At 32.9% G+C, this 25,481-nt stretch overlaps 4 protein-coding genes across 4 annotated transcripts in view; 3 read left to right on the forward strand and 1 right to left on the reverse strand.

The window, feature by feature from the left end:
• LOC116004732 (glycosyltransferase BC10) overlaps positions 1-1,724 on the reverse strand; it is a 2,225-nt gene extending 501 nt beyond the window's left edge. Inside the window, exons 1-2 of the mRNA XM_031244894.1 lie at positions 1,206-1,724; positions 18-559 (exon numbers count right to left, since the gene is read on the reverse strand). Coding sequence (XP_031100754.1) covers positions 18-559; positions 1,206-1,724 — 1,061 coding nt within the window. The remainder of the gene's footprint in view (positions 1-17; positions 560-1,205) is intronic.
• Positions 1,725-4,224: 2,500 nt separating this feature from the next.
• On the forward strand, positions 4,225-4,997 carry LOC116005280. The gene has a single exon (XM_031245542.1). It carries the CDS (start codon positions 4,388-4,390, stop codon positions 4,886-4,888), a length of 501 nt encoding a protein of 166 aa, XP_031101402.1. The 5' UTR covers positions 4,225-4,387; the 3' UTR covers positions 4,889-4,997.
• A 5,349-nt stretch (positions 4,998-10,346) lies between these two features.
• LOC116004892 lies at positions 10,347-11,951 on the forward strand. The gene is made up of 3 exons (XM_031245091.1): positions 10,347-11,324; positions 11,554-11,637; positions 11,760-11,951. Exons 1-2 carry the CDS (start codon positions 10,545-10,547, stop codon positions 11,620-11,622), a joined length of 849 nt encoding a protein of 282 aa, XP_031100951.1. The 5' UTR covers positions 10,347-10,544; the 3' UTR covers positions 11,623-11,637; positions 11,760-11,951.
• A 4,789-nt stretch (positions 11,952-16,740) lies between these two features.
• LOC116004879 lies at positions 16,741-18,722 on the forward strand. Its single transcript, XM_031245071.1, has 3 exons — positions 16,741-17,702; positions 17,793-17,878; positions 18,412-18,722. Exons 1-2 carry the CDS (start codon positions 16,926-16,928, stop codon positions 17,859-17,861), a joined length of 846 nt encoding a protein of 281 aa, XP_031100931.1. The 5' UTR covers positions 16,741-16,925; the 3' UTR covers positions 17,862-17,878; positions 18,412-18,722.
• The last annotated feature ends 6,759 nt before the right edge of the window (positions 18,723-25,481 follow it).

Here is a 25,481-nt window from a genome sequence, read left to right on the forward strand (position 1 = left end):
ATCTACCCCCACCCCCACCATTATAACTACACCTAGACCCAAACCTCACCCCATCCAAAAACCCCTCCGTCACATCCCTCCCCACAAACGTCGTCGGATGCGACCCGCCGGCGGACCAATCCGCCCACGTGACACTCCGATTCGCCGTCAGCCGGGGACAAACAACGTTAACAAGCGTCGGCAAATAATGCTCGTCCATGTAACACGGCGGCGCGCAGTGTCGCCGGAAAATCGGGTAGAAAACGACGTCGGACACGATCTCGACGGCCAGCCGGCGATTGGCTTCGAACCATTGGGACCCTTTTCGCCAGTCGGAGAGGGAAATCGTTGGGTACATTCGCTTGTTGTATCTGCCGCGCCCGATTTTGCGCGGATCGTCGAAGAGTCCGAGGAAGCTTTTTTCGGAGTTTACGAGGTAGGTGTAGATGAAGGAGAAGTTGAAGAGAGGAATGCACGTTTCGGAGAGTAATATGAATCTTTCGTTGGAGGCGTCGAGAAGTGCGTTGGCTAGGAGTCGTCTTTCCGCGTCTATCATGCTCGCTCTTCCCCATTGCACTGCCTGCATGCATGCCACAAATTTCAAATATTTTACTTTATAAATTTCTCCTATTTTCTTTTAAATAAAAGGAATAAGGGTCAAGTAAGTCACTCAATTGCGCACCAGCAATCAGGTCATCAAACTAAAAAAGAAAAATTAGATTTCTGAACAATAGAAACTCATGCAATCTAACCCAAAATGACCTATTTACCTGAAAGTAGGTGACGTGACGGTTACCAATTTTAAAAATAATTTTTAAAAATCAGTAACGGCCACGTCAGCATACTTTCAGGTAAACATGTCATTTTGGGTTAAATTGCATATGTTTGTGTTGTTCAACGACTCAATTTCATTTTTTTGAATTTGATAACATAATTACGGTTTGGTGCGCAGTTAAGTGGCATTTGACCCCTATTTCTAAATAATAATAAAAAAGAAGTAAAAAACCAGAAACATTTTGCAAGACATACATGTTATTATATTAAATTATTAAAAAGGGAAAGAGTAAAAAAAAAATAAGAATACACAAATTAGCTTATAGCTCACTGTTACCTACTTTTTCAAATAAGAAGTCACAGGTTCAAAAGATATTGTATTAGATACTGTATTGTAATGAAACAATGTGAAAACTGGAGAATAGTAATGAAGATTGGATCAAATTAAAGACCTTGCTTGGTATTCTACGTTTGTAGAACACAGAAGATTCAGGGGGCTCAACATATCCAAACTGTGGATTAACATGCAAATAAATGGAGAACAGCCCTTCATGTCCTCTAAAGAACATGTCCCATAGAGGTGCCAAAGGCAACCCTCCTCTAGCCAAGAACATAAACGCCACCTTAGCCGTCCGATTAAACGGATACTCCGCGATTCGAGGCGCCATCGAAGCCCTCCACAGCAGCTCTTGGTCACTCATGGAGTGCCAAACATCCTTGGGAGACACCCAATCCTTAAACTCATCAAAACCAACATTATGGGATGGTGATGATGAAGAGGTAGGGGAAGTGCAGGAGGAGGAGTTGTTGTTGGGTGGGTGAGGGAAGTATATGTCTTCATAGACTATGATCTTCTTGTACTTGTCATTGATGAACATTGCAAGGATCACAATGAAGAAAGATAGGGAAAGGAAGAAGATGATTGTGGTTGTGATTTGGAAGGTGGAGAGTTCCTTGGCAAAGATGCCCATTTTTGGGATTTTTTTTTTGTCTATCACTCTTGTAATGTTTATGGAGTTAAGGCTAGGCCCTGTTTTTATAGTGAGGCAAATTACCCTGGTCCATCTTACATTCTGTACTCTGGTCTAAAATAATATTTCGGTTATTTATCGTTAACATATTAGGGGAAATCACGGTTTCGGTCCCCCTAATTGTTTTCTCATATGTCAATGTAGTCCATACTTTTTAATTTCAACTGATTTGATTCTCAAATTATTTAAAATTTTGTTAATTAAACCTTTCGAGGATCAAATTGACGAAATTTTTAAAATGGGGAAATCACCATTTTGGTCTCTCGGAAGGATTTAATTGACGAAATTTTAAACAATTCGATGATCAAATTAGTTGAAATTGAAAACTAGGGACTACATTGACAGCTGGAGAATAATTGAGGGACAAAATGGTAATTTTTTCAACATATTATATTTTATGTGCCTGTAAATAAATTGAAGTGTCATAATATGTTAACTACATACACTAACGATAGACACACATAATATGCATTTAACATGTTATGTGCTTTCAATTTATTTACATATACATAATTTATTAACTGAAAACATATATTATGTTAACTGTAAAGAGGACATAATTTTTAAATCAATATCAATGGTACTAGCTTGGTGGACGACTATAGTCCATGGTATAAGAATAATTGTTATTGTGATGAAGAGAAGCATTGTGAATGCTGCGTGGGACATGATGGAGATGGAAGGAGAAGCACATGAAAATGTGAAATAAGAGAAAGGGGGAGGGGGAGGTATGCATGGTTGTAGTCTGTTTTTGTTAAAGTGAAACTGGAATCATGGCCAGAAAAGAGAAAATTTCACATTCTATATTCAATTGTATGTAGAAAATTATTGCTTAAGAATGCAATGTGATCATTCGATAGTCTATGTAGGACGCATCAATTAGTATGAAAATAGTTAGTGACGTAGCATAATTTTAGGTTACGGCCGGGATTTCGGAGCTAAATCTATATAGCAATAATTGAGAGATTATTAATTTAAATAACATATCACATTATACAAGAGTTTGTGTGAACGGTTAAGTTTAAAAAGACTCTTTCTTTTATAGAAAGGCAGAAGGTAAATATTTGTTTTATCAAAAAGGTCATGAGAATGGCAGTCCATTCACTTGTGTTTTCATGTTTCTTAGCTTGCGAGTTTTACTTCTTTTGAAGTAGTAAGTTCAGCCCCTTCACACACATTTAACAACACTTAGTTTAAATCCCATCTCATGCCCCCTAGTGCTAAATGACATGGAGCACAAAACATAATCTCATGTTCTCATTCATCTAATAAATGAGGCATGCACATATATATGTATGTAGTAACAAAAAGAATGGTATATAATAACCCGTTAGTTCATGATTGGTAAATTATAGGCAAGGACACATGATCGAACTTCACTATATGTCGAAATTTCACTATTATGATGAGTTTCTTGTAGGTACCAAACAACGATCTTCTCACCTTTCACTATTTTGTTGGACGGGGCCGGGGTACAGTGTGAGAGCCTAGGAATGACATATGTGGTACTGAAAGGTATATAATTACCCGTTAGTTCATGGTTGGTAAGTTATAGGCAAGGCCTTATCTGCTATGTGGGAGTTTCACTAATATGATGGGTTTCTTATGGGTACCAGACACAAATCTTCTCACCTCTCATTTTTTTGTTGGATCAGAGTTTGAGAGCCTAGGAAGGCATAAAATTTTATATTTTAAATAATACTCAATGAAGGTATAAATATTTGACAATTTAAATTATTTATATTTTAAGTTGCACAATCAATTTTATATTAAAGGATCGGTGGGTTAGCAATGATTATATGAAATTTAATTTATCCAACATGTTATTATATGATTTTTTTAAACAATATTTGAACATTAATTTTTATAAATTGTAAACTTTTAATATAAATTATTATTAAAGAATCACCTCATGTTACATATAATAACATGTTCATATATACATATATATAGAGGCTCAAACCCATGACCTTCCATTTTAAAGAATCACCTCATGCTACTTAACCAGCAGGTCTTTAGCAGGAAAAAAAAAAAAGAAAAAAAAAAAGAAGTAGTTATATATAAATAACATAATTTTTCAATCCATTTTAGCTCACTCAAATATCATTAATTAATTAATTAACATAACAGTTGATACCGATGTTTGTCGCCTATCATATTGACATACCATCCGGATATGTATTATTTGGATAATATAATGTTTAACTATTTCAATTTTGAAATTCAAATAACATAACAATTAGCGAACAAAATGCATATTATTTGTTGATAATTAAATTTAAAAAAATCACTAGAATCTGAACATGGGCAAAGGAATACTATTCCTCTAAGTAACCATCTCAGAAAATTTGAAATTCTTTATAAATCTGCAGAATTTGAACATGGGCTTCAACGGCTACTTCAAGAGGCTCCCCTCAAACAATACATCCAAGTGCCACCGACTCTCCAAGCTTTTCCAGCCTATCTCCCCACATGTAACCCTAATTTCTCTGCACTTTTTAACCCAATAAAATGCCCAACCAAATCCCACACTCTATCCAAGAACTCAAAACCCCCAATACCCAAAAAAGTTTGGGGAATTTTGAGCTCTCTACCAAACAAAAATGCCCAAGAAAAGGCCCTCCCAATACTCACCAATCATGCAGAAAGTTGCAGGTCTGCTAAACATGTCCATTTTCCTGGCCAAGATGAGGACACCCATCATTGCAAGACTCAAACTTTCCTTGAAAAATTCAAGGAAAATCAAGAGGATAAAGCTCCACAGGCATTACAACTATGGGTACATTCAAGAATATGAGTATTCGCCTTCAAACACGCCACTCATTCAGCTCAATTATTACCACAGGATGTCACTAAAGAAGCAGGACCCCATGTTCTTCATCTCAAGGTGTTTGGGGGGGCTGATGAGAGGGGAAAAGGAAGACGAAAACCGCCCGGTTTTCGACTCGGGATTGGAGGCATTGCCTGCTCCCAGTGGGGATGAAGATAATAACTCCATTGATGAGAGGGCAGAGGAGTTCATTGAGAGGTTTTATGAGGAGATGAGATTGCAGAGACAAGAATCACTTATGAAGAAGCAGTTTGATGCAATGGTGGATGCTTGAATTGATTCATTGTGATGACAAAAATTTGTTTTTTCTTGATTTTTGTTCCATGTTTTTACCCTGCACAGGTTTGGCAATTAAGGTTTATTAAGTCAATTGTTGTTTCAAATTTATTATTCTTTAATTTTGTTTTGTCTCCGATCCTAATGAAACTTTGAAAGTTCAATGCTTTAAATTTTGCAAAAAGTTAGCTTTATGCATATATTTATTGTGATGAACATAACCAACTCATATCTAGAGAGGTGTTATCTCAAGGGTTGGATAGTACTTTAATTTTAAATTAATAAAAATTTAACATCAGATATCGAAAATCTTTAATTAAAAACATGGAAAAATAATCTTTTTATCCTAAGTTTTAGGGTAATTGTAAAATTCATCCCTAATTGTTGGTCATGTTCACTTTTCGTCCCTAAACTATACTAACGCTGCAAATTTCGTCCTTAATGTTTTGTTGTAAATAAACAAAAAAAAAATGTAACGCTAATGATAGTTTATATGAGAAAAAAGTGAGCACGACCAACCATTAGAGACAAATTCTACAATGTGCCTAACTTGGGACGAAAATTACAATTTTTCCTAATAAAATTAAACAAAGTTAACTAGATTTGAGTAATTAACAATTTGCAGTCCATTTGAATTGAGAAAATCAAATTTTGAAATGATTTTTAATAGGAAAAAGTGTCAAATAGGCCATTGAACTTATCGCTTTTGTGCAATTGGGCCATTAAACTTAAAAAGTGTGCAATTCAACCATCAAACAAGCAACATTTATGCAATTGGACCATTTTTACAAAAATTTTCTAGTAAAATCCAATTATATTACTAACATATATGTATTAAGAGTGTCATTTTCTTCTATCATACTAGTTGGGAGTCAATATTGAAATGTTTTTAACTCAAATTGAATTAAAATTTTTTGTAAAAATGGTCTAATTACACAAATTTTGCTTGTTTAATGGTTGAATTGCACACTTTTTAAGTTCAACGACCCAATTGCACAAAAGGGACAAGTTCAGTGGCCTATTTGATACTTTTTCCTTTTTAATATAACATTTGTCTCACATCGAAAAATTGATATATATATATATATATATATATATATATATATATATATATATATATATATATATATATATATATTTTGAAGCAATGTGATGATGACTAGTTTTAAATAAAGTCTAGCATTTAATTGATTTTTTTTCTTATTTGTAATTTTGTATATAGTTAGTTTATTGGGCTCTTTTATTAATTGTTCAATTGATAATGGTAAAATGAAATTGTATGGAGTGCAGAGACTTCTAATTAGAGATGAATTTTTTGAAGCAGTGTGGTGATGACTAGTTTTAAATAAAGTCTAGCATTTAATTGATTTTTTTTCTTATTTGTACTTTTGTATATAGTTAGTTTATTGGGCTCTTTTATTAATTGTTCAATTGATAATGGTAAAATGAAATCGTATGCAGTACAGAGACTTCAAATTAGAGATGAAAATAGGTCCATATGACTACTTGACCTGACCTGGTTTGGGCTTATCTTACTCTGGGTTGTTGCTAAAATAGACTTATATTGAATATTTTGTTAATTGTCTTGCCATATTGAATATTTTGTTAATTGTTTTGCCATATTGGGACTATTAAATGCATTGAAATTTGCATTTTTTTCTTTATGATAAAAACTTGAAAAAACTTAAGGATTAGTTGCTATGTAGATCTAAGTTCGTAAATGCATTAAATAGACTTCAATCCTATTTAGAGCTTATTTTGAGGTCCTTGTAATGCGCTACCTATTAAATAAATTTTTAAAATTTATATAGCACCTTAAAAGGGATAAAGTTTATATATAGAAACAAGTATTTGTCATTGGTGGTATATATTGAAACATGTGTATGGGTTTAATAAAACATATAAAATATTTTTTGTCATTTTATTAAAAAAAAAAAGTTTTCAATGTTGTATTGAAATCTTATAAAAACATGTCTAAATTGAATTATTTTTAATTTATTAAATGTGAAATTATTTAAGATTTTAGTAATTTTGTTATTTTATATAAAATATTAATATGAATGATAAGTGAAAATAATATTCAACAATGGCAAGGTCAAGTTAAATTAGGCCTAATATAAAAGTATATTAGATAGATATCCAATTTTTTTTTAATAAGATAAACTAAAAATTGAATTAACATACCGTTCGAATTTGAGTGAATATAATGAAAATTGGTTTTGATATAAATTTTCAAATGGTGGCAAATTTTTAAAATTATGATTATGTTCGATAAGACTTATTTTAAAGTTTATAATTTTTTGATAAAATAGTTAAATAAGCTTTCCATCTATAAGTGAAAGAGTTGAGCAATTAAGCTATCGAACTTTTAAAAGTTTTAATTAAACCCTTAAACGTGTAAAACTAATGCAATTAGCTCCTTTTCTTTAGTTACCTTTTAAACTTTGCATATGTAGCAAAACTAGGCTGATATGAATTTCTAGTCCAAATTTTTAAAAATAAAAAGAAAAAAGAAATCACCAACAATGCTACTTCTTCAAATCAAAGAAGGGGCTGACAAGCTAGAAGATGTGAGGAAGAAGACCATGTGAGTTTAATTGGTATAATTTGTTTGGAGAAGAAAAATAAAGGAAATAATTATTTTAAGAGTAAAAATATCAATTTAACATCAAAGAAGAAAAAATGATCACGTTTAAAATAATTGAAGAGGTAAATGTGGATACTGAATAACTCAGGAAGAAAAATTGTTATAAGCATGTAATTCAAGGACAGAATGTGTCATTTTTTCAATTAATTATGTCACTTTCATTTTGGTATGCGTCCCAAAGATGCTTAAGCTATTTATGGAAGAAATTGTTTTACTTATATTAAATATATAAGGAATTAATTACACCCAGCCATGAGCATATATAAGAGGATTCAATTAATATAATGCATTGCCATATATGCATATACGCTTTTAAGTATTAAACACCATTAAGATGGTCAAGAATAATTACGTCAAGGGAAAGTCCCAACCAAGTATTATCGGATTAAAAGAATATTTATTTTCATGGATAATAAAAAATATACGTATCCGTCGCCTGAAGCTTAGCGTAGTGGTTTGTCATTTGACTTGATGTCACAACTGAAGGCAACAATGTGGGGGTTCGAATTCCACTGCAAACATGAATGAGAAATATGATTGCCTAACTGGCGATTTACCTTTGTAGTAATTCTAGGGGCGGGATCTTGTGGACTTAGAATTAATTCAACCAAACTAGAATCACTTAAGTATTTTTAAAAAATTACATATCCAATAAAAAGATAAATCATAGATGACTAATAGAGAGTAATAATTGTAAAAATCTCTACACTCTAGATAGCATGGTCCATTACACATTAAAATTTAAGGAAAATGTTTCTCACTTCTACCATTACTATTACAATTATCATACACATTATAATACTCGAACTTTAATCTCTCAATCAAAGGTGTTGATGAGTTTGACTTAATTACTTAAATCAAGGTCATGGAGGTGCTCACCTCTGCAAGAGAATGTTGGATGTCACATCTAAAATTTCTTCCACAAGATGTTTTAAAAAGTAAGTTGCAAAGTGAAGCTTAAATCGAATGGTGATAAATCATATGCCATTGATAATTCAAATTATATTATAGAATTGTATTTTAGATTTTACATTAACAATTCAAGGGTTATGAAATAGAGATTTTACTCCAATGAGATTATGACTAATGATTTTAAAAACAAAAAAAGGTTCAAATAAGTCATTGAATTACACACAAAAGTGATATTGATCATTCAATTCAAAAAAAAAAAAAAATCAATTAGGTCCTTGACTTGTCCAACATTATGACAAAATTTGACTTGCTCTCATGTTCTTGTTGACGTGGCGGTCATTCTATTAAGAAAATTTCATTTTAATAGTACCATATCTGTTGTTGTAACTTAGGGTGCGTTTGGTTCGCACATGGGAATCGTAATCAGAATGAGTATCAAATACTTGGTAATGGTAATGGGTTTTGGTGAAAGTATTTAGCATGTTTGGTAGTTAGGTGGAATGGGAATGATTATTAATAGTTGAGGAAGAAAGGAGGAAGGGAGATGAAACCCTTATTTAATAAGGGTATGGGTTTTCTCATTAATGGGGTATTCCAAACCCATAGTAGCATTCACAAAACCTATCAACCAAACACAAACAATCACTTTCATACCCATTCCTTATGCCTAAACCCACAAACCAAACACACCCTTATTTTGTTTCTTTTCCATTCTCTCGCTATGTAAATTGTCTTATTTTAGTGGGATAGTAGTAATTAATTAACAAGGAGTAACCGAATCGAGTACTAGTCGTGTCACGTGTGGCATAAAATATTGTAACTTTTCTCTAAGTTTTACCGATTAATATTTAGGGTGGACTAATACTTAATTTGAAAAATACCCAACTTAGGATGTGTTTGGTTGGTGGGTTTAGGCATATGGAATGAGTATGAAAGTGATTGCTTGTGTTGGTTAATAGGTTTTGTGAATGCTACTATGGGTTTGGAATACCCCATTAATGAGAAAACTCATACCCTTATTAAATAAGGGTTTCATCTCCCTTCCTCCTTTCTTCCTCAACTATTAATAATCATTCTCATTCCACCCAACTACCAAACATGCTAAATACTTTCACCAAAATCCATTACCACTACCAAGTATTTGATACCTATTCCGATTCCGATTCCCACGAACCAAACGCACCCTTATTTGTAACATTAAGGGTGCATTTAAAAACTAGGAAAATAATCTTAAGAAGTCATCTTTTAAAAGTTTTTAGTGTTTGGCTAATTAGTCTAGTTAAAATATGGGAAGTTGGACAACAATAATAATTGTGGCTCGATCCGGTCCATAATCCAAAATATTTAAAATATATATATATTTAACAACTCTATAAGAAACTTCACTTAAAAATTTACTTCTAGATAGACTATTTGGGGTAAAATCCAAAACCTAAGTTATTTAAAAAAAAAACAATAAACAAAAAACAAAACAAAATAAAAGAAGGCTTATATAGTTGTAGGGGTGTCAATGCAGGCCGGCCTGTCCCACCACTAGCTTTTTTATTCGCGGGCCTTTGCGAACCGGCCCGTGGACTAGAATTATGCAAACCTAGTCCACCTCATGCGAGTTCGCAGGTCAGCCCGTGGGCCAACTTTAATTTTTTAAAAAAATTAATATGCTATTGTTTTATATTCTAATAATTTAACCTAAAATGTTTAGACCCTAACTCGACCCACCGCGAGCCATTTAAAATTGGTCTATAGGTTTTGACCCATTTTAACACTCCTATAGTCCTATAGTCCTATATAGATGTATAGACGGTGTATGATACTATGATGTAATGAGCGTAAGCGATGTCGTTTGGTGAAAGGCCTTGGTAAACCTGCACGTCCCTACTAGCGCATTTTAGCAAAGCGTACGCGTCATGAGTCGGAGGCCTAACGTTTAAACCGCCCCCTTTGCTCTCTCTTTTTCTCTCCTCCTATATAAACAACTCTCATCGTTCCCGGCGATTTCACAACTCTGAAAAAAAGCGAGAACAAATAATCGCCAAATAATCGCGAAACGCTTGGAAGGAAAAGAGAGAGTGTAAGAAAAATCGAGAGAGTTTGGATGGTTGCAGAGAAGAAGGAGGCGGCGGCGGGGATGGAGTCAATGGCGATGGGGTCGGGGGGTGGGAGATCGAAGCCGCCGCTGCACAATTTCACGCTGCCGTGTGGGCTCAAGTGGGGGAATCAGAAGTTTTTGAGGTGCGCTAAGCTCGAATCCGACGGGGAAATCGGTCCCGTCGCTCAGCGCCGCTCGTCGGAGCAGTTGATCGGGAAGCGGAGGTCGTTGGAGAGGCGGGTCGGGTCGGAGGAGCGGGTCGGGAATTTCGGGGCGGGCGTGGAAGACGGGATCGCCGCCGTGAGGAAGAAGCTGATGAATGATCTCCAAGCGGAGACGGATAAGATGAAAAACGCGATTTTGAGAACGGGCTTGGCGGATGAGGAGGAGGAAGAGGAAGTTCCGCCGGCGCCGGCGCCGCCGCGTCCGGCGGCGGAACCGGCTGAGCAACGCTCTCCGCCGGAAACCACAACTGATGCAACGGACTCCGCCCGCCGCTGGAACTTGCGGGCCCGCCGCTCGGGAACTAAACACCCTAACGGATTCTCCGCTTTTCCCGGCGAATCGAACCCCGGTTTGAAGATCGATGTAACAATCTCCGCCGCCGCAGGCGGCGGCGGCGGCGCCACCGTCGCAGGTTCCTCCAGCGGCGAGAAGCGGGACAGAGCGAAATTCTCCCTCGCTCTCTCCCGGCGAGAGATCGAGGAAGATTTCGCGGCGATTATCCATCACAGACCCCCTCGCCGCCCCAAGAAACGAGCTAAATATGTTCAGAAAAATTTGGATGTAAGTAGTCCATAATTCATTAGCATATAATATATAAACATAAATGTGCAATCCAACTATCAGTCTATACTTTTAATTGAGATGGAACACATACTTCAATTTGGTATCAGAATTTTATATATATACATAAATGTGTAATACAATTATCAGTTTATGCTTTTAATTGAGATGGAACATATGCTTCAATTTGGTATCAGAACTAATCTCATATGGATTGCATTGTTTGCAGACTCTATTCCCTGGATTGTGGCTGACAGAAATCACACCTGACCTCTACAAAGTTCCTGAAGATCAGTAGAAAGAAAACAAAAAGGTTTGTATTTTCTTCAAATTCTGATAGCTATTTAGACTTGATCTTTAGGATGATGTAAATGAAACCCAGTTTTTCACTCTCAGTTTATAACTAAAAGTCCCATGCTTTCATTAATTTTGCAGATTGATGGGAGGGCTGAGCTTCATCCAGTTCCAGGTTGCAAATTCTAATTCTTCATTTAGTTATGATTACATTTGTTAATAGTCTTTTCGTTAGTTACTCTGTGTTCATCAGATGTTCATCAGAATTAAGTTAATGTTGTTAGCTTGGAAGACAGTTGTTCATAATGCAAGCCTCAGTTTGATTTTTCCACACTAGATGTTTATTATCTGTGTTTTTAAGTTCCAATTCTTATGTTTCTTGTGATGAAGATCTATGCATTCTGATGAACTTACATTAAAAGTTGAGATCTTTAGTACTGCATTCATGGGAAGATACTCAAAACGGTTCATTGTTACATATGAATGAAAAGTCGAGATTTACCTCCTTGTGGTTCCTTTGTCAGCTAGGATCACAAGGCAGGGTTTACCTAGTGCATACCCTCGTTGCGGGTTTTCCCCCCAAAAAAAAGAGAAAGAAAAGTCGAGATTTTGGTATATACGATTTGGGAATTTTGATCAGTTGCAAGATTCAGCAGTGGCATGCTCTCTGCTGAACTTGTGCTTGCTTCTCACAATGACTAGAAACCACGATTCTCGTTCAGTCTTCAACGTTTTTTAAGTTTTCTGTCCACGTTGTGCTTGCAGCGTGTTTCTCGAATGCACATTGCATCTGAGATAAACTAAAACCATCATGTTTCTCACTCTTTCTTCAATGTTTTTAAAAGCAAAAAACAACATTTCCGGTGCATGTTTGCAGTGAAATCGATTAAAATCTGGGTGTGTTTGCTTCTGATGTTGAATTTATGCAATCAACCCTGTGGGTATGGCCTGTTTCTGGGGAGGTTTTAGAAATGTAGTTACTTTGTGGTTTTAGTTCTGTCTGTCAAGTGTGAATTCATAGGATGAGCAAACAATGCTGTTTCCTTCTCCATTTGACATTCTGGGATGTGGTTGATGTGTAGTTACTTTGTGGTTACAAGTGATGAAGTGATGGTGTGTAAAACCATTCATGATTGGCTGAAGAAATCAGTGCAGTCTGCAGTAAACTCTGCCCAATTACTCTGCCTGCCAAGTTCTAATTGATAAAGAAATCCCTTTTTAAGAAAAATAGTCAATTTTTATTCTTTCTTGATGTTTGGTTCACGTAATGAAAATAAACGGAAAAATAAAAGACATAGAATCCAGAAAGAACATAATAAGTTGCTCGGATAGTTGACTTGATAACCACAATATTTCAAGTTCACGTTCTGTTGGCAGTTTACCTCATTATAGTCATTTGCGAGATAGGGTCACAAGGTGAGATTTATCCAATGCGTATTTTCGAGTAGTAATTGGAGCCATTTGTTGGCAGTTTACCTCATTGTAGTCATTTGCGAGATAGGGTCACAAGGTGAGATTTATCCAAAGCGTATTTTCGAGTAGTAATTGTGCGTTTACTGGTAAACTAAAGAAAGAAAGACCTTGCGGTCAAGTGGATGGATTCGATATTGACTTGTTGGCTTTAGTAGGTTGAGAAACTACATGGTCAATAGTATTCAGAAAGAATAGAATAAGAATGCTATTTTATTATTTGATTAGATTGAGAAATTATGGATTATATTCATGTTATTCATTATTTGGTTAGATTAAGGGATTACAAATTAGCCAAAGGCCTTGTGGTCAAGCGGCACCCGGTGTACACTCTCATGTGAAAGGGAGTGGGTTCGAGTCTCAGTGGAGGCATTTGTTGACCCGGTGTACACTCCCATTTTCAGTAGGTTGAGGAAGTAGCTATGAACAGATACTACATTGTAACCGAGTCAGTAGAGCCCAAAAAAAAAAAAAAGGATTACAAATTAAATTCAAATATTTGATTGGATAAGGTACATATAGCCGTAACAATATTCAAAGTTGTTTGGTTAGATTACGAAATTACGAATTATATTCAAATATTTGATTGGATGAGGAGCATATAGATGTAAGCCTATAAAATAAACAAGATATATAAATAAGTAAATATCAAATACACATAAACATATTTATTTAATTATTTATACAAAATAAATAAATAAATTATATATAAGTGTATTTTTGTATTTAATAAATTTATCTATTCTTGATGACACAGAAATAATTAATACTTCTTACCATGCAGGCTTTGGGAACAACTATTCTGGAAATAGCTAAATTCAATTTTTGTAGTTTTAAAAATGAACCAAACAACAAAATAGGCTTATTTAATGAATTTTAATAGTTCAGTAGGCAATATCTAATATGTACGGAAAACTTAGGGTGTGTTTGGTTCAAATATAGGAATTGGAAACGAAATGGAAATTAAATACTCGGTAATTGAAATAGATTTTGCTGAAGGTATTTTGAATAATACCTTATTATGCATCAATGTATGACTTCCATTCTCAAGAATTTTATTTAAACAAAAAAAAAAAAACTTTCATGCCTTGAGACAATTTTATTATATCTAAGGGTGTATTCAATTACTATTTTTATAAACTTTCAAAATTTGTTAGAGTGAGGACTTTAAATGATTTTCTGATAATTTTTTTAGATTTTTATAGAACCGTTTTAACTTTCATAAACTTGAAGTCTATAAAAATTTATAAGACAATTATTTATAAAATTTTAAAAGTATTTAAAGTCTTTGAAAGTATAAATGTTTTAATTAAATATACCCTTGTAAAACTCTAAATTGGATACGCTCTTACATACATTTCATAATTTATATGGAATCATTATTTATAATTTTTGTACAAAAAAATTTATAATATATAATACGATTATAATTTTATAAATCATAAAAAAAAAAAGTTTGGAGAGAAAGTTAAAAAGTTTGGGATTGAAATGTTAGATTTTAATTATTTATATTTGTGAGAAAAAGTCTACAAGAACTCTAACCTTAGACAATCTGTAAAAATTAATAAGTTTTTGAATACTAATAAACTTTTAAAGACTATAAAAGTCTTATACCACCAGATTTAACTTTTTAAAAGTTTGAATCGAATACTACCAGACTTTTAAAGTCTTTAAAAATTTATAAAAATTTGGATTGAATAAACTCCCTAAATCTTTATTCATATAAAACATAGTATTTTGGGATGGAAAGATTATCGTATCTTTCATACCATGCCACGTGAGTAATGGGGCTGAATAGGAAACGCATTTTGAACAACTTTTTATTTTTTAATCATGTTATAAAAATTTTAAATAACCGGAAAAATAATATGAGCATAATTCATTAAATATTTTATTTTTATGTACAGAAATAATTAAATATGGACGTTGAATTATTCAAAATATTATTGTATGTATTTGATAAACAGTTAAGTATACCTAATTGGATAACTTTCTTTCAAAAAGAATCTTTTGGAATTTAGGTTTTTGACAATTTTACCCTTGTACATATTATGTATGGACTTTGGTATTTGTACAATAATATATGTATTTAATTATTACCTAGCTTTTTCAAGAATTCCGGTATTGTTGTATATAACTTGTAAAAGAAATATTATTTGTATTAATTTTTTTTTTTAAATTGTCTTTAGTCCCTAAGTTATGTAGAACAAATTTTCATATATATGATCCTTTTCCTATATTATTATTATTATTATTATTATTATTATTATTATTGAATACATTTCTTATACATAATAACAAAAATAATTAAGGGCAAGGGAAGATTAGGAATTGCCAAAATACACTATTCCCGAATTGCCAAAATAAACATTTTGTTTTTCCTAACAATTATGTAAAGAAGTGAGAAAGTAATTATGAACAGATACTGCATTGTAATAGAGTTAGTAGTATTCAAAAAAAATGTAAAGAAGTTAGATTTTAATGTGGAAACTAACTTCTTCTTCTTCTTTTTTTTTTTGAACAAAACTTTTGTTTTTAATGAAATGGGAAGAAAATAATAAAATTTTTAAAAAATTAAAATTATTCAATTAGCAATGAAAAATAAATAAGTTGTGATATTAGTTACTTCTTTTCATATTTATTTTAAAAAATGATTCGTGTATGATTTAGTTATTACTATAAACTAAAGTTTTTAAACTCATTTTGACGAATGTTTATGTTAATTTAGAGTATCGGTTGGTCAACACTTGAAAAAACTAAACACCACCCACAAAGGCGCCATTGGTGAACAAGGAGAATTCTAGGTGATATCATATAAAAATGGGGAAGTGTATTATTCACTCAAGTTAGATCACTAAGAAGTTGATCAGTGATCCAATTGAATGGACGCCGGAGAGACGGGTGTTTCTCAAATTAGGAGTAATTATACACTTCTTTAATACTAGATCGTTCTCCCCCTTTCGCATTAAATGTGGCTATTTATTCTAGTTTAATCGCAGTAATCTCGAAGTTAACTTTGGACGTCATCATTTTCTCAGTACACCGTCATTGTCAGCATGCCATCATACCCTAGACTACGACCAATTGACCTTGGTTACACGCTCCTTATAACCCCGCGCCTCGTATACCCGTTGGCTTTCATTCGAGTATGGAAAGAATTGATCGGCTAGGGTTTGGTCCGAGCCGCCTTGAGTTGCAAACCCTATTACCTCTAAATTCGGCCATCCTAATTGTATTTATTTAATATTTTATTATAACTTTCAAATATATTTTTTTATTTACTAATATTTTTATATAATTTATAATTTTCTATATAATAATAATAATAAAATAAATAAATAATCCTTCAATATTAAAAAGATATTGTACTTTGTACTATCATTGTCATTCTTTTTAAAAAATTTCAATATCCTTTCCTATTTATAATAGTATAAGAGATGAATCCTTCTTTTTTTTTTTTTTTTTTAACATTGTAAAAGTTAATTAAATTGGACACATATATAGACTAGTGAATTTTTTTTTTAAAGAATTTTTTTTAAAATATAAAAAAAAAACAATATTATTATTAATAATAATAAGCGCACGCCAGAAGACGGCGCAGTTTAGCACCAATTGTTGTCAGAAGCCGAACGTTAAAACCGCCCTCTGTGTCTCCCATATAAACTTCGTTCCCGGCGATTTTACAACTATAACGAACCCAATCCCACAAGGAGAAGAAAAAATTTATATAAATTTATTTATAAAAAGGGGAAAACACGAAACCCTTTTTCTCTAATCTTTCATAGAGAGAGAGAGAGAGAGAGCTGATAGAGAGAGAGAGACTTTGTGGTGGCGTTGATGGCGATGGGGCCGGAAAGATCAAGGCCGCTGCATAATTTCACGCTTCCCTGTGAATTGAAGTGGGGGAACCAGAAGTTCTTGAGATGCGTTAAGCTGGATTCCAACGGGGAAATCGCCGCGGTTCACCGGAGGTCTAATGGCTCGTCGGAGCCGCCGTCCACGGCGGCGAGGAGGAGGCTTGCGACGGCGGGGGCCGGGGTTCACCGCTCCGGATCAAACGGAGAAATGGGTGCGGGAAAAAAGGCCTCGCCGGAGAAATTCGACGACGGGATCGCCTCCGTGAGGGAGAAGTTGATGTTCGATCTCCAAACGGCGGCGGATAAGATGAAAGACGCAATTCTCCGGGAGGGTTTGAAGGAGGAGGAAGAGCACGGTGAAGAACCGGCGGCGGCGGCGGCGATGGAAGATGACAACCCACACTCCCCGCCACCGCCCACCACTGTCCCGCCACCGGAATCCGCCGCCGCCGACCCGAATAAGCCGTGGAGCTTGAGGACTCGCCGCTCCGCCGTTAAACCACCGAACGGTTTCGCCGCCGCAGACGGCGGCGGCGGCGGATCGAGACCCGAGAACAATTCCCCATTACCAATACACCGAAGTGGCGTCGCCGCCGCCGCTCCGCCGTCCGTTCCGAGCGGCGAGAAGCGCGAGAGAGCGAAGTTCGCCGTCCCGCTCGCCCGGCGTGAGATCGAGGAGGATTTCATGGCCATAGTAGGGCACAGACCCGCCCGCCGCCCCAAGAAAAGAGCTAAATTGGTTCAGAAAAACTTAGATGTAAATCAATTCCCCTCTCCATTCATATCTTCTAATCAATCTTTTGAAATAATTTCTGAAATTCATAGCTTTTCTTTGGTTTTTCTGCAGACCCTTTTTCCGGGCTTGTGGTTGACGGAGATTACAGCTGACTTATACAAAGTTCCAGATGATCAGTAGAATATATATATGAACAGGTAAGAATTGTTTTCAAATTCTTCTTCCATTGGTAATGTTTCTGTTCAGCATATATAATATATAAACATAAATGTGCAATCCAGCTTAAACTTTTAGTTGAAACACAACAGAAACATGCTTCAATGCTTCAATTCAACCCCATGTAAGAGGTCACCAGACATAAGTGAGGGGGCGTGTTGAGCATATATAATATATAAATATAAATGTAGTTTAATTTAGACTTTTAGTTAAAACAAAGCACAAATATGCTTCAATCCAACCCCATGTAAAAGGTCACCAGGCACATGAGGGAGCCTATTGAGCATATATAATATATAAACATAAATGTACACTTCAGCTTAGACTTTTAGCTTAAATATGCTTCAATTCAACCCCATGTAAGAGGTTACCAGACACGTGAGTGGGTGTATTGAGTATATATAATATATAAACATAAATGTATAGTTTAGATGGAGTATATGCTTCAATTGTTTGATTCTCGGGCTGAATTGAATGCTAACATTCTTGAAACTGTTTGCTTTGGTTTTTGCAGATGGGAGGTTGATTTGCTGACAAGCAATGGTAAAGTGTAACCAACCAACAACTAATATAGTGAGATACTGCAAAACTCTTTTTTGTGAGACTGGGAATTTGATCAAAGTGTCGAGTTTCCTCCGGTTACAACAAAGCTTTACTTGCTTTGGAAACGCTAATTTCCATTCCTATATTTCTTCATATTCTTTGCTTTTCTTTTTTTCTGTGATAGCGGGAATAAGTTAATGTAGTGCAGAAAAAGTTTGATGAATATTCTTAAAATCTTTATGACAATTGTTCATAGTTTGTGCTGAATTTCCATTCCTCCAAGTTCACTATTGCTCATCACTGTTCGTTTATGGATTCGGTGTTTATGTTTCTTGCATCAATAGGTTATTTATGAGCTTATTAGGCTTTTAAAAAGGTGTTTTGTTTCAGTTTCTGGGAATTATGCTGAATCCTCTGTCGCTATATTGTGCTTTTGGCATGTTTCCGGTGTGCATTTGCACTGCTAAAACTAGTTTGCTTTGTTTCTCCTGCATATTTGTGTTTAGTTGAAGCTGTAAAGGCGATTCTTGAAATAGTGTTGGAAACATGGTGTGTCCTACACTTATAGGCCTTTTCGGTTTTGTACCAAATTGCTGTTTCCTCTTTATGCTATCTGGGGAATAATTGAAGTAAAACCGTTCATGTTTAGTTGCTGTAATCGGGGATATATCAGTACAGATTCTCGCACGAATTGATTATCTAGTGGTGTAGTCACTTCAAGTTTTGGCTATAAAAGATAGTTGGTGGTTGACTCTCTTTTTCTATTCTTAGTTATCTTTTGTTCTTGAGCTTGGCATGCCGATGATAACCGTTAACGCATGTGATCTATCTGAATTAAAAGTTTAAGCTGATAGTTAGATTGTACGTTTATGTTTATATACCGACGCCTCTGGTGGCATTGGTTCTTTGTGGAAATGGTGGGCGAAGGAGGGTAGATTATGCGATTCGTCAGAAGCAATCTTTTCAATGGTGAATTGGTCATTTATTTCATATCTGCTCTGTTACAATCTTATTGAACTTTGGAATGAATGTATGAATGTATCATTCTGTGGATTAAAGATCATGAAATGAAGTTGTTGCTGTGGAATTATCTGCTAATAGTTGCAGGTCATTACGATTCTACATATTTCATGTCTGAACTCATCTTTTATACATGGTGATGGGCTTTATTAACCGGTTGAACTTTACAAATAATGTCGAGTTTAACACATAGGTAGCTTAATTGGTTTTTGGATGGTAAATTATAGGCAAGAACACAGAATCGGGCTCGGACAGTCACAATCACACTGTGAGAGTTTAACACATGGGTAGCTCAATAGGTTTTTGGATGGTAGATTATAGGTAAGAACACAGAATCGGGCTCGGGCTATCACAATTACACTGTGAGAGTTTCACCTAATGTGGTGGACTCTTGTGGATACGAGACAGGCAGGTAGGTATTGGCCTTTTCACTTAATGGGTTGCTGAATCACTGTGATTTATTCATTCGTTGAGAGTGGGACCTTGAAGGCACCTTCAAGAATTTGGCTTTTTTGGGCAAGATTTGGTAATCTTTAGTCAAATGAGTTGAACAGTTGTGTGCCTTAAATGAACATCAATGCATCTGATGAACTATTGGTACTTTATTTGGACAAAGAAGAGGAAGAAAACGCACATGTTAAATACAGTGGAGAAATTCTTACTATATTTGACTTTTAAACTTGGTTACCTTTAATAATTCTCAACGATGTATTATTGAATCATATTTTGCACCATGTAACTATCAACCAAGTAAAACTTTTAACTTTTTAAAATTGATTCTCAGAAGCAATTTGAAGAATGCGAGCATTATATTATGTAGACTATTTAATTAGACTAATGCTCTACATATCCCTCCTAAAATTAACAATGTATTATTGAATCAGATTTTTTGTATTTGATTATTAAACGAATTTCTCTTTTAAAATAGTGGTGAGGTTAGTAAATTCATGACACCTAATAAAAATAAGGAATAAAGGGTCAAATATGCCACTCAATTACACACCACACTGCAATTAGGCTATCAAACTCAAAAATGATGTAATTGGATCCTTGAACCATACAAACTTATGCAATTAAACCCAAAATGACCAATTTACCTGAAATTGTGATGACATGGTGATTACCGATTTAAAAAATATTTTTTATTAATAATTTTAAATAAAATAATTAATTAAAATTAATTAAGAAAGACAAAAAAAAAAAAAAAATAGCTACCAGCTTAGTTCTCCATGGTCGGAGACAAAGACCTTTGTCTCTAATTTCCTTCGTCTCCCTTGCAATGGAGACGAGACTGCCAGAGATGGTTCGTCTCCAGCTGATCTTTTTTTTTTTAATTTAATTATGTATTTAATTAAAATTATTTTTTAAAAATTATATCGGTAATTACCATGTCAGCACACTTTCAAGTAAACATGTCATTTTAGATTAAATTGCATGAGTTTGTGTTGTTAAGGGACTCAATTGCATTTTTTAACTCGATTGTCTAATTTCAGTTTGGTGTGCAATTCAATAACATATTTGACCCTTATTCCTCAAAATAAAACATTTTATTTTGATGATTATGTGAATTTAATAGTGAAAATAACATTATTCAATTAATAAGTTGTGTTTGAATTTGTGATTAGGAGGAGATATAAAAACAATTATTACGTGGGTCCAAGTTCAACTTGTTGCACAATTACCACTTTGGAAGAAAAGAGATTATTTTTCAAATATTCAATTTGATAATTGTCATGTCAAGAACTTTGGACTAATATTCTTAAATTTTTTAATTTTTATAGAGGACTTATCCACATACTGTACCTGTGAATAAATCAAACAAATTCTCCCAATCATAATCATTGTCATTTCTGTCAATTATTTTCCAATATTCTTTTTTTTTTTTTTGGGAGGGGGTAAGAGAGGAATTACTGTTGACTTAGGTTTAAACTTTAGTGAGGGGATTATTGTGTAAATTATCGGGTCAATTCTTAACCTAACGGTAGATTAATGAATAAGTGTTGAATTTACTCGGGTGGGGAAGAATCCTATATTATAGTACTTGTTCGGACACCAACCGCCTTTGCTAAGGAGTGGGCAAGCTAGTTCCTCGACGTTCGGCGACGAATGGCGGGGATTAGCGACGATACGTTAAGTGGCGAATAAAATTTGAGCGGCGAATCAATCATTATCAAATCATTTAATCTATCTATATATAAAACCATTATCCTCCTTCTAAACTTTCCCGCCCAAAGTTAGTGGTATATATGTAAATTCACTTATTTTATTTATTTATTCATTTAATTTATTAATTATTAATTTATTATTAATTTATTATGGTTAAATGTTGGTGATTGAATAATTGTAATATATTAATTGTTGATTGAATAATTGATTATATAATTGGTGTGATATATATGTCATAATCACAAGAGAATTATTTTAGTAAAATTATATGTCATAATCACACGAGAATTATTTTAGTAAATCCAAATATATATATGGTTATTTTATTAATTAACTATATATATTTCCATAAAATTTATTGTCATAATCCCAAGAAAATTAAAACCTCTACTCCAATAGCATTCTTCCTAATTTTATTCCATAATACCACGGGAATTATTTTAGTAAAACCAAATATATATATGGTTATTTTATTAATTAACCATTTATATATTTCTATAAAATTTATTGCCATAATCCCAATTTCTTTCATATAAGTTCCGAGCATGAGAGATTGCTCCCTCACAACTTCTGAACTCGGCAAAGTTGGCATTCGTTTCGTAGGTTTCCGATCACAACTCTGATGGACAAGCTCAAGACTCAAGAGTAAGTGAAAATCTTTTGGTTTCTTTCTTTAGATTCATGGTTATGCTTTGTTGTTCTTCCTTTCATTGTTTAGTTTATGATTTCGTGTTAACAATTGTTTTGAAATTTTTTGTAATTCAATTTGGTGATGATATACCATTTCCTAGCGATAACGAAGCCCCATCTAGCTTCTCTGAGAAAGCTACGGTGGTGCATGCACCAAGAATTGCACCGACCTACTTGAATCAGTTGAAAAAGATGATTTTTTATGCGTAGTCGCCGGCACCGGTAAATCGCAAACATTCACCGGTGTCATCTAGGGTAAATGAGAGGGGTTAGCGGAGGAAGAGGAGAAAGAGCATACCATATTCTTCCCCGCAAGTGAAGCCGAAGAAAGATTTTGTTGACTACGAGAGAGTGGATTGGAAAAAGGTAAACGTGATTCAAGGCCTTGAATTATATATTGGGGTTTTTGGGTGTAGAATAACTGATGAAGATTGTTGAGTGCTTTTACCACCCGTATCAGCAATTAGATCAGGAAGGGCAATGGATGAGGAGCAAATGGCATGCAAAGGTTCAATTCAGTTGTTGTTACAATTATGTAGTGGTAAAATTACATATTTTTCTATCTCTAAAAGTTATTTTTTTATGGAGAAGTTTCTATGTATTTTCTTTTTTAATTTGGTTTGGTTGTTGTTATAAATATATTGTATTAAAATTACTTGCTATTTCTATCGCTTAGTTGTGTTTCTTTTGAAAAGTTTATCTTATACTCTTGCATATTATTATGGTTTTGGTATAGGATAAAAATAATAATCCTCTTGGTATAATGAGGTGGATCTATTGGATGAATAATAATAATATAAAATTTATACATTAATATAATATTGATGCTGTTAAGATCATAATAATAATAATAATAATAATAATAATAATAACAATACTAAATAATTCAGAATTCTTAATATAATTTCCGAATATAATTTTTCTAATATAATTTTCCTAATATTAATAATAATATAATAATAATCCAAAATGCTTAATATAAGTTCCTGATTAAATTTTTCTATTAAATATGTTTATAACGGTAATTACAAATATAGTATTACGAAAAATTAGCAGGATTGATACTAGCTAATCAATTTTCTAATATAATTTCTTTTGTCATATTTTAATTTTTTAGTACTATATATCATATTTTAATTAATTGATACTTTTCCTAATATTTAAGGCTTCATCAATTTTTTATAATGTTGATCCATATGTTAATATGTTTATTTAGGTAATATATATAGGTAATTACCATACCATCTAAATAACCCATGGTAATTACCAATTGTATTTAACATCTAAATTTATTATGGTATAATTAAACATTGAGAATTCCTTCCTATGATGATTTTTTTTCACTTCAAATAATATCAATTGCCCATTCACTTCCTTTTATTACTTTTGAAAAATTATAGAAATAAATGAATTAATATTTTCAGTTATTTAAATTTTATATTTTTATATAATCAATTAAGGACTTTTCAAAAAAATATAATCAATTAAGGAAATTGATAATACACCTAAGTCCATCATAATTAAAGGATATTTAAAAAATTATGATAATTGTTCCAATTCACAGATTATTACGCTAATTTACAAATTATTGTGTCCATACAATTATGCAAATTATTCAAATTCACAGATTATTACACATAAAGTTATGCTAATAGTTAGTTTTGAATAAAATCTTTAACTATAGTAATTAAGAAATTAATTCACACATTATACTTTTATTAAACTATTTTTATACTTGCCAAAATATAGCTTGTCATACTATAGATTTATGTAATCAATTAAGGAATTGAAATTAGTGGTACACATATTACGACATAATTAAAGGAGATTGAAATTAGTGGTACACATATTACGACATAATTAAAGGAGATTAAAGGTAGTGGTACACATATTACGACATAATTAAAGGAGATTAAAGGTACACATATTACATCAATAATTAAACTAAAGGAGATTAAAGGTACACATATTACATCAATAATTAAACCAAATTAAACTTACACGTATTATCTATGCTATCTATACTATATATAAAAGTAAAAATCCCCTATTTCATTTTTCCCGCCCAAGCTTTTGTACTCAATTAATTAAATATTTTATTGGTCAAATAATTAATAAAGCTTATTTGGTAAGAAAATGTAAAATGGAAATTAACCAATATCTATTAATTGGTAATATCGTTGTTATATTCACGTATCAACACTATTAATAAAAGTAAAATCATTTATCGGAAAAGGAAAATGATATTACTAATTGACTAAAAATTATTTTTAAATTTAATAAAAAATAATTATACTTTCCTTTTGAAAACTTTAAGTTATTTAAACTTTAAAAAAATTAATTTGACATGGGTTGTTAGATTTTTATAATAATCAAAATTAATTCATTCAAATATAGAGGAGGAAGATAAAACTAAATGCAATATGGTGAAAATGAATATACTTAAAGTATAAAAGTATAATTACACATATATAAGTGTAATTGACTAATAATAATTAGCTAATAATTATTATGGTAATTAAGCTAAACATTGATCGTTGAATTTATTTTTATAATAACCATAATTAAATTATTTTCTCATTTTTCCCATATTTATTTTAGTAATAATATAATTACATAAGTCATATTACTTATAGATCTTCTTAAGATAATTGTAGACAAACAAATCATATATTATTCAATTAATTGAGTAATACTTTTGCACTAATCTTATAATCAAATAAATGTACACGTTCAATATTAGAATTTTTTATAATTTCATCTTTATTTTTATTATCTCAATATATAATTAAAAAAAATATCCATGCATCGCACGGGTAATTGGGCAATTATTTGTTATAATTCAAGCAAGAAAAACATCATAAAACATAATCGATCCAACCAATTTCATCAATTGCGCTATATAATATTCAATGTTATAATTTATATAATTGTATATCGATACAAATATTCTTAAAATGTTATAACAAATCCATTCCGTGCAACGCACAGGCGAAAATACTAGTGAAATTAATATTAATTATTTTGTTTATTGTATTTAATCCAAATTAATTGATGGGGATATGGGACTTCGGGCCCATTTTATTGTATAGCTTGGCCCAGTGGGGATCTATTTTTATTGTTTTTTTTTTTTTTTTTTTTTTTTTTTTTTTTTTTAAATTTTTT

The sequence above is a fragment of the Ipomoea triloba genome, chromosome 14 (genome assembly GCF_003576645.1).
Source record: "Ipomoea triloba cultivar NCNSP0323 chromosome 14, ASM357664v1".
Lineage (NCBI taxonomy): Eukaryota > Viridiplantae > Streptophyta > Magnoliopsida > Solanales > Convolvulaceae > Ipomoea > Ipomoea triloba.